The sequence below is a fragment of the Chinchilla lanigera genome, unplaced genomic scaffold (assembly GCF_000276665.1).
Source record: "Chinchilla lanigera isolate Chin_1 unplaced genomic scaffold, ChiLan1.0 scaffold00038, whole genome shotgun sequence".
Taxonomy (NCBI): Eukaryota; Metazoa; Chordata; class Mammalia; order Rodentia; family Chinchillidae; genus Chinchilla; species Chinchilla lanigera.
In genome coordinates, this window is record NW_004955439.1 from 4112264 (window position 1) to 4122797 (window position 10534).

General features: G+C 38.4%; 1 protein-coding gene across 2 annotated transcripts in view; it reads right to left on the reverse strand.

The window, feature by feature from the left end:
* The window catches only part of Tulp4 (tubby like protein 4), a 186359-nt gene extending 176842 nt beyond the window's left edge, over positions 1-9517 (reverse strand). For both annotated transcript variants that reach the window (XM_005390523.2, XM_005390522.2), the window contains exon 1: positions 7360-9517. In XM_005390523.2, the coding sequence (XP_005390580.1) occupies positions 7360-7611 (252 nt within the window). In that variant the 5' untranslated portion in view covers positions 7612-9517. The remainder of the gene's footprint in view (positions 1-7359) is intronic.
* Positions 9518-10534: the final 1017 nt, after the last annotated feature.

Here is a 10534-nt window from a genome sequence, read left to right on the forward strand (position 1 = left end):
TATATGGACTGCTGGAATAGGTGTATTGCTGATGTCTGTGCTTCACTGAGAGGAACAGTCAGTGTTTAAAATTTTCTTTTTTCTTGACCAATTTTACATGCTTGAAATTGGTAATTAGAATGTCTGATCTGAAAACAATATGCAGTATAAGAACCATTGCTGAACTCCTACCATTTTGTATGGTGAAGCTCTGCATCATTTCCAATGTTTTTTTTTAATTATTATTTTTTGTTACTGTCTTTGATTGTTTGATCAATCTTAATTCTTATGTCTAATGGACTGAGCAACTTTGTTGAAGATAACAGGATGAGGGGCTGGGGATTTAGTTCAGCGGCAAAAGCGCCTGCCTGGCAAGTGCAAGGTCGTGAGTTCGGTTCCTGGTACCGGAGAAAAAACCAAAAACCAAGAAGATAACAGGACGTAATACAGCAACCACTGAACTTCCTATCATTTTGTCTTGAGGTCATGTATCATTTTTGTTGTTTTTGTGTTGTTCTGATTTTGTCTTCATTGTTATTTTGTCAGTTTTTTTAATTTTTAAAATAAAAAAAACAATGATAAAGAGTTAACCAAATATGTATTATGATATAACAATATTGGGAAGATTAAGCAGTCAGCCAAAGCTGAGTTGAGTGACTAAGAAAAAATGAAAGGAAAGCTAAAACCTCATCTACCAAAATAAGAAGTCAACAAAGTCCTAAAACTAACTCATCAAAAAGATAATATAAGACTTTGGTGAATAGCCAAGACAAGAGATAGGCAGGGAAGAGATATCAGAAGATTGTTATTTTTCATTATTAGCATTTATTCATGTGTACTATTATAAAAATTAAAATAAGCTCACACTAATGAGCTAGTATATAAAATGGAATTATGATCTACATATAAATCAACAGTCCTATTTCTGACTCTTTGCTAGAAAAATTTGTTGTTTACAATTAGAATTAGGCTATAATAATCAGCTACACTTAGCAGATAGGTTCATTCATACACTATCATGATGCTACAGTAACTTACACATATATAACAAATGCTATCAACTGCCAGTTATCTCCCATGGTGGATAAATGTGCTGAACAATGTAATTTTTATACTCCTGTTTGACTTTTCAACATTTCTATTTGAACATGAAAGTCTTTTAATATTCTTGAATACAATCAAAACCAAAAGTACTGTGTTCTTCATCCCACAAATATCTACTACTGTTGTTTTTTTATAAGGACTATTTGTCTAGCTCTACCCACTGACCCAGATTTGCCTTCCATTATTTTCCACCATTTCACCAAACTTCAGTACGCACAGCACTTGCCATAGCCACTAACACATGCTTCTCTGTTCATAATAGTGCCTCTTCCCTTTTCCATTTTTATTTGTTTGTTTGCTTTTTGAGACAGGGTCTCCCTAGTAGTCCAGGTTGGCCTGAAACTCACAGTGACCAGTCTCAGCCTCTCAAGTGCTAGGATTACAGGTGTGACCACCACACCTAGCCCCCTCACCTTTTTGCTTTACAGAAGCAAAAAACACAAGAGATGAATTCAAATCCCAGGAGTCTGCCACCACCTAGCTCTGTGACTTTGGACAATATCCATAACATCTCTGAACCCCAGACTCATCAATTGTATAACAAAGCTAAGAGTTGTTACAAGGGCTAAAAAATACAAAGTAATGGACATAAAGCACATAGAAATTTATGGGTATATATGAAAATTTTACCAGCAGTAGAACATTATTTCCATGAGCATGGCATCTATCCTCTGATGCTCAGGCTATCTAAACTAGAATGGTACCTATTTAATTATTGTAAAACCAAAGCTCAGCATAGGCCCTCAAATGTTTACAGAACCAAAATGAGTTTCAAGATCCAAGCCATTATCCAATTCATACGAAGCTTCTCCAACCACTCTGGTTCATGGCACAGCATTCTCTGACCTACACTGCTCAGTAGCAGATCAGCCCACCCACTTCTTCAGGCCTGAAGACAAAAGAACACAGACTCATCAGGAAAGTGGAGTTAACTCTGCTCTGTTCAAGGAACTTAAAAATATTTTGTAAAGGTAAATTTATTTATAGACTGCTCTGTTCTCTGACTATGAAGATCCTTTTACTTAGGTTTTCCTACTGAAGAATTCTTTAATAGTAAAGCTAAAAAATAAAAGTGGAATATCCACTAAACTCTAACAGGTACACTTTATTGATTTAAATTCCTCTCCAGGATATAAAATTAGGTAAATTTCCATTATTCCTTTTATTCTACACAATTAAGTTCATCTGCAAAAAGTACAGGCAAAGGGCTGGGGATATAGCTCAGCAGCACAAGCACCTGCCTGGCAAGCAGCAAGGTCCTGAGTTTGATTCCCAGTACCAAAAACAAAACAAAACAAAAAAATACAGGGAAGTCTGAGCTATTACGGTTTTTCAATGCCTATCTTTAAACATTATATAGGCTTAAAATCTGCTAAGCAGATTTGCCACAATCACTACTGCAGCCCCAAACTTCTCATGTCCCTATAATTACATGCTCAGAACTGGACAAACCTAAGTAAGTAGGGCAAGCGTCCACTAATGGAACACATAAAGGCATGGTAGCTATGGTCACCTAGAATGTTAAAATATGTTCACATAAATGACAACAGGTGTTCCAAGAGAAAGGCCACATAAAGTAAGTCATTAATGGTGAGTCACTAGTATATAATCTTTACTTCAGATAAATCATGAACACATCCTAAATACACTAAGCACAGAAACAGTCATATGCAGTGTCTGCACAAGTCAAATTAAGGAAGCACTCTGGTTAAATTTTCTGTCATTGAAACTAATCAAAGAACAAAATACCAAAATGAATCAAATACCCATTATAAACCAGGCACAAATCCTATGATTGCTGAAAGGTACCAAAAAAACCCAAAAAACAAAAAAACCAAACCACTGCCTGTCCAGGGGGAGTGGTTCTGTTCTACGGCAGGCAAAAATGTACAGGTCCTTGTTCCTGTTAGCTAGACTGCAAAAGCATCTTCCTGAGCATACCAGAACCGGATCTGACAAGGAAAGTACAATGCATGCTAAAGTTAGGCCCTATCTCACAAAAAAGAAAAAAATGCTTCCCTGAAGCCAGAATGTAGCTTATTCTTCTTGCCTTACTGAGAAAAATAATGTCTAAATTCTATTTCTCGAGGACCTGCTCCAAAGTCTTTACCATACAATCTCTGATCAGGTTCACCGTTAATTCCTTGAACAACCACATCCTTTCCTTCTGAACTTAACTGAAATGCAAATGGAGGAAGATATATCCAAGTACATACTTCACTTTCACTGCTAGACTGCAGAGCCCATGAGGTATAATCTGGGATTTCTTTTCCTCCACAGTAGTAAGCACATATAGCACCCAGACTCAATACACTGTATATCATGTTCTCAAATCTAAACTGAAACAAAAATCAAGAGATAATGTCTCTGACTCCAAGTGACAGAACAGTTACTGAATTTCCAGGTATGAGGTGACATTGTAAGGACTGGGAAGCAAGAAGTGTTAAATAGATGGGATACTTTCACTTATGAACATGACAGTTTCATCATTTTTAAAGCCCTTTCAATTGTGTATTATCCGTAGATTCTCACAACTCTGAAAGAAAAGAATTATTTTAATTTATTAAGTAAACAAGTAGCTTCAATGAATTTGGAAAGGACCACAGGAGCTAACTGGTAGAGCTAGAACTTCTTGGGATCAAGAAACACTAAGGAAAATAAATCCACCATTATACTCTCATAGGTGATGATCACAAATCTACTAAAAGTCACTTCCTATAATGTATAAGATACAAATTTTTTTTGAAATAAAAATTTATACCTTGATGGTGGGGTATATGAGTTTTTGCTGCCTTTAACCAAAATGAGTCAAATTTGCTCACTAGAATTAGTATATGCTGCTACATATGTTAAATCTGTATAAATGTTTTTAAATCAACAAGGGTTTTCATATCCTCCCTAAGGTAGCTGAGCATGGTGGCACATGCCTATAATCCCAGCACTTAGGAGGCTGAGGCAAGTAGACTGCCACCAGCCTGGGCTACACAGTGAGTTCAAGGCCAGCCTGAACTGCAAAGTGAGATCTTATCTCAATCAATCAATCAATCAACTCTAAATTTAAGCAGTCATTTCAAGCTCAGTGCAGCAGACCTAGAGCCTGAGCGCTCCACAACAATTCTGTCCTTTACCACAGAGCACAAACGAAACCGAAGGTGTCCTCAGAGGTGCTCCCAGGCCCAGCTGGCCCCATATCTCCAAGCCTGTGAAAGCTTGAGGAGAAGCCAGCCCACACTGTGCCAAGATTTCAGACTTAAGCACCGTGAGACTTGAAATAGGTGTTGGTTTAAGCCATCAAGTTGGTGGTAATTTATTATACACCAACACAAATGTATCTTTTAAAACAGAGGTCCTTAATGCAGGGTATGGTGGTGCATGCCTGTAATCCCAGCACTCAGGAGGCTGAGGCAGGAGGATCACTGTGAGTGTGAGACTAGCCTGGGCTACAAAGTGAGCTCAAGGCCAGTCTGAATTACATGGCGAGACTCTGTCTCAAAAGGACAATCAATCAATCAATCAATCAATAACAGGAGCCACTTAATTACAGTAATGTATTTATTTGTGTATGTGCCCCTTGTTATAGGACAATGTCTATAAAATATAATGCTTTGCATTCTTATTATTTTTAAACAAAAGTTCAAACTCAAAAAGGTTCTTAGTAAATTAAACTAACACTAAGAAAAAGAATATCAAATACTCCTGGCTTCAGAAATAAAAACTTAAACCTTGACGGTAGGGTATAAAACAGTACAACCACTTCAAAAACTATTTGGCAATAGCAAAACTGTCAAACCTCATACACCAGTACTATGACTCAGAAATTTTATAGAAAGACTTGCACTGCACACAAATATTCACAGCTGTGTTAGTTATAGTAGCCAAAAACCGAAAGTAGTCCAAAATGTTTATCAACAGAAGAATGGAAAAATTACGGTTATCTTACTTTAATAAAAAATTAACATCAATTAAAAAGAACAAACTAAGCTGGGCACACCCGTAACCCCAGCACTCAGGAGGCTGAGGCAGGAGGATTGCTGTTTTGTGCTCAAAAAAAGAGAACAAACTAATAGTATGTACAACAAAGATGATTCGCACAGATACTATATGATGAGTGAAAGAAGCCAGAAACACAAGGTATGCAATAAAGAATGTGGATTACCTCAGTGGGGTTGTGTTATGACACGAATGTGTCTTGCCAAAATTCACCTGAAAATTAATGCCTCCACTGTGATGAAATTAAGAGGTATGGACTGTAGAACACAATTAGGACACATGGGTTCTGCCTTGCTGAGTGGGATTAGTGCCCTTATAAAAGAGGCTTGAAAAAGCCAGGTGTGGTGGCACACATCTATAATCCCAGCACTCAGGAAGCTGAGGCAGGAGGATCACTGAGAGTTCAAGGCCAGCCAGGGCTAACTAGTGAACTCAAGGCCAGCCCTGAACTACAAAGTGAGACCCTGTCTCAAAAAATATAAAATAAAATAAAATAGGCTTCAGGGAGATGGGCATGGTTATAATCTTATAATCCCAGCACTCTGGAGGGTAAGGCAGGATGATCCCTGTGACATTGAGACCAGCCCAGCATACATAGTGAGTTCAAGGTAAGGCTGGACCACATAGCAAAAGCTTGTCTTTAGGAAAAAGAAAAGAAGAAGAGGCTTAGGAGTGACTGTTATCTCTCGGACAAACAACAAGGCACCGTCTATGAAAGCAGAGTGCAAGTCTCCACCAGGCTGCTGGAGGGCTGATCGGGGACTCTGCAACCTTCTGAACCCTGATCAATAAGTTCTTGTTGTTTATATACCATCCATTCTAAGGTATTTTGTTATAACATCAAGAATGGACTAAGATGGAATATAAAATCCGGATAGGAGGAATGCTAAAGAAGCATCTAACAGATGCTAACGGCTAGGGATTTAGCTCAGCAGCACAGTGCCTACCTGCAAAGCGCAAGGTCGTGAGTTTGATTCCTGGTACCGGAAGAAAAAAAAAAAAAACAGATGCTAAAATTGTTCTATATTTTGATCTGGCTGGAGCTTTCGTGGTTACTTCTACATATAAATCACCACTGAGATGTAAGAAATGTACTAACACTTAAATGTGTATCATACTGTAGTCTGTCCAAAATCTGTATGTTGAAATACATGCCTCAAGGCACAGATTTAGGAGATGGGGTCTTTAGGGAGTGATGGAACTGGTAATCTCCTGAGAGGCCCCAGAGAAATGCTCACCTTCATTCCACCAAAGAGAAAACATCACTGTGCAACCCAGAAGAAAGTCTCTACCAGAATCTACCAAGTTGGCAACCTGACTTTAGACTTCCAACCTCCAGAACTCTGAGAAATAAGTTTATAACCAAATTGGCCACCCAATCTGTAGTATTTTGTTATAGCAGGCTAAATGGACTAAGAGATACACTTCAAAAATATTCTTGCTCCTCTACAACAGCTTTTCATTAACCAGAAATGGCATTTTAAGATGCTTGAAATAGGCACGAACTACTCATAAGAAAACACCCTGAAAAAAAGCAACGAAACATAAATACTGTCAAACTACTGTACAAATACATATTTGTAACAATATTTATAAGAAATTATCAGCCATGGTCTTCTTTTAAACACAGTGCCTAACAAATAAGCTTCACTCAGTAAATGTTAGCTGAAATGCACAGTATATTTCATAGATAATACCACAGTTTAGGTATCAGAAGACCAAAGAAGTCTGTATGTACAAATAGCATAATAAATGCAATGGAGCAGATCCCATAGCTGGGAAAAATTATGGTTGTTGTCCAATTAATGACTTCTTTTTACCTCCAAGAAATACAAGTCAAGTGTTAAACCATCACCAAAGAAATGCAGGTATTAACTGTTCGAGATGAAGGCAACATCATTTCTATTTTCACAGTCTTATATGTGGGTAGGGGCAACTCTTTACTGTAGAGACCTAGAGCATGAGAAACTCATCCCTGCCATGGACAGAAAGCATCCTGGCCTCCCTGTTACTGGGCATTAAACAGGCAGCAGCCACTCTCACAGAGAGGGAAACAGGGGTATGGGGGAAAACTGACCCACTTAGGAAGGGGCAGACCACTACGAACTGTGTGGTCACATTAGCATCTTTCCTGCTGGATGGAGCACAGGAGACAGAATTCAAGAGAATGAGTCTCACTAGCAGCAAGACTAAGAAACTGAAGGAAAGGAAGTTTCAAATCCAAGAGGACCTGAAAAGACAACTGCAAGTTACCAAGCAAAAAAGCAAAATAGAATCACAGCTCACCTCACTATTGTGGCCCCGCAGGTTGAAGTTTATCCTCTGTGGAGTACTCCTGTCCCTGCGACAGTGGCTGGAGGTGAAAGTCACCCCCACTACGCCACGCCCGTTGCCTGTAGCCAGCCAGCCTTCCTCATAGTAACGCCTCCTACACACGGGTTTCTCCTTCTCACTCTTGGGAACACGACCCTTCCAAGACAGGCATAGAATGTTGGAGTCGCTGCAAAGCACAGGTCCATGTTCCACTGCTGCATACATACTTTTTTCAATGAATTGTTTTACTTAAAAAGTAATGCTTAATGCTGAAAATTTTAAACCAATTTCTTTCATCAGTTTATTTTATTTTTGTGATTGACGTGCTTGTCTTTTCCCCCCTTTTATTTAAGACTGACCTGGAGCTAATTAGAAGGTCAGTATTTTATAAAGATCCACCAAATGCATAGTGAAAAAATTCCTCTATAAAAGATGATGGCAGTCTGCTAAGAAAAGGTAATGCCTAAAAAAACACTGGGTCCATTTTTATTTTCAAGTCCTTAGAGGAAGAATGCGCTGATCCTTTGGAGAAAGAGCATCATTAATAAGTGGTGATCAATATTTCTTCTTTTTTACTCAACTTAATTATTCTCATTCAGCCTGAGATTCCAGTTTTGTGTAATGTAATTCCAGAGACAAAGAGTTTCAAATACATAGATTTCAAGTAACTTAAGGCTTTAAGAATCCCTCTAGCTAGAATTTTCTATTCAAAAGTTCAGCTGTAGAGACAGAACATACAGGATCATCTTCCTTCTGAAGCCACCCTCTGGCATATTTTCTGAACTAGACAAATTTCTGCTGCAAAAGCTGAAAAAGATTGCATAAAGGGAAAGAAAGGCACACAAACTGTGCAAAACGGACCAGAGTTTGTGCAGACAGCAGTTCAATTTTAGGAAGAAAAACACTCTTCCTTGCTGTTCAGAACCGGAAATTTCCTATTTTAATGCTGGGTCCTGTGCCCCCTGGGAACGCAGGGTTCCCTGGGACAACTCCTCTGCTAGCCAGCAGAACCCTCAGTGCCATAGAGGCTAGAAAGCAAGATCCTTCAGCAGAGGCAGAGACTAAAGCTATTAAAGTAGACCGAGTATTTGCCTTAGGGTAGTTCTAATTCTGCTTGCTAACAGAATAATACTGTTGGATTTTGTTCCTTTCCTTGGACTCTTCCCAGTTACTTTTCTTTTCTGTTCCTAAAGCTCATGTATTTTTTTCATCCTCAATAAAAAAAAACTAATCTCAGCATTAAGTCCATCAAGTAATCTTCTCATACACAAGTCTTCTTAGATGCAACACAGCAGAAAATCCCTCAAACCACACCCCTAAGCTATGGTCAAAATCCCCAGGACTGCACCATTTCCCTATAGTCACTGTGCTGATGGATATCTTCCTGTTCACATTGAGTGTTTCCACGCCTTTCGTCCAAATGAAAGGGAGCTTTGCTTGGATCTTCCTTGATGTTTACTTTTGTAATTACTGGTTCCAATTGCTATTTTAAGATATTATCCTATAGGTGCAGAAAAGGAAAATAATAAATTAAAATCTTCAAATAGAGTTAACTGAAAAAGGCCATGTGATGGTCAGTTAATGTTCAGACTTGTCCCATCACACCTGAACTTGCTTTCCTCCAGTCACAACCTCAGTAAAAGTTAGTTTTCAGTCCAGAATTTTAAACTTTGTCCAAATCACCAAACCCAATAAAAAATAAAGTGCAAAAACACTGCATGATCCCACCTGCAATGTTTGAATTCACACTTCTGTGATCACACTTTCTTTAAGGAGAGGTATTTTTGAGGCTTAATCTATACAAATTTTTTTCTTCTTTTTGCAAATTCTCTTTACCCATGAAGGCCATATGGAAAATTGGCTGTTAGTGATATACTTTTCTCCCTGGGCTCCTGAGCCCAGCAGTGCCAAGTTGCTCCATCTGATTCTTAAGTTAATTTTCATCAGTTGTAAAGCTCTCAAATGTACACAAGAATGAACCTGTCTTCTCATGTAAAAGCGTATATATAGAAAGAAGGTTTCAAATATACATAGACACACTCTTCAACTGACACTTGAAGCACTTGTTTTCTCAGTTATTTCAGGAACCATCCGGTTGATCGTGGCGTGAAGGCCTTGGAGTTTTACAAATCTGTAAAACAGAAAAGGATATAAATAAAAGAACTTTAAAATACAAAAAAATAAAATAACTTCTAATAGAATAACTGCTATAACTAAAACTGGAGACCCATCTGTACACTTATAATCTGTTAAATGGAGCTATTGACTGTGCCAATGGGTAAAATTAAAGTAGTATAAGGATATGCCCCCAGGAACTTCAGGAAAACATACCAGATCAGGAGTCTGATTAGTATGTACCATAGTATTCAATTTGTCTGTGGCTAGGCATATCTGAATGAAATCATTATCTCCATTCTTCTGCACTACACTGTTCTAGGACTCTGGGCCCTGAATGTGCGACTTTATCCCTCCGAAATTCCGTGGTCACTGTTTAAACTGTAGTTCTCTAAAAGGAGATTCAAGAGGTTAGGCAGGCTTCTAAACTGATTTTTTTCTGTATCGGTTAAAGATAGTCCTAAGGATACAAAGTAGCAAGGGCCTTTAAAAGCCCTCTGTCCTTGACATATTGGCAGGTCACAGAGCAAAGTACAACTGTTTATTTAGCTTTTAAATTGTCCATGAGTAATAAAAGTCCTAGACAATTTATCTCTAGCAAATCCACCTTTCTCTTCCTTCCTACTGCTTGAGTTACAGACTCACATCACATCCTCTGCAAAGGTTGCAAGTTTGTCTCTAACTTCCGCACTATCATTGTACAGGATTCTCAAGAGTAAACTTTCTTATATGCAGCAAAGAATTTCCTCAGATCCTGAAGGAACAGGGCAGCACCTAGGTGTCCACATTTCAAACAAGTTCACAAGACATGCTAATTCTGCTGGTCAGGAGAACCCTGAGCACTACTGGTTCATGGGATTAAGTCCCAGCAAGGTCCTCTCATAAAAACTTAGTATCATAATAATACTAAAACAGATTTTGCTGTCTTCCCTGTGTTGACGACATTTGTATCAATGGTGCAAAAGCAACAGTGATCAAAATGCCAGTTATAGTACTAATCAAAGGAGCAAAACTACTGTATTAGTGTTATGGT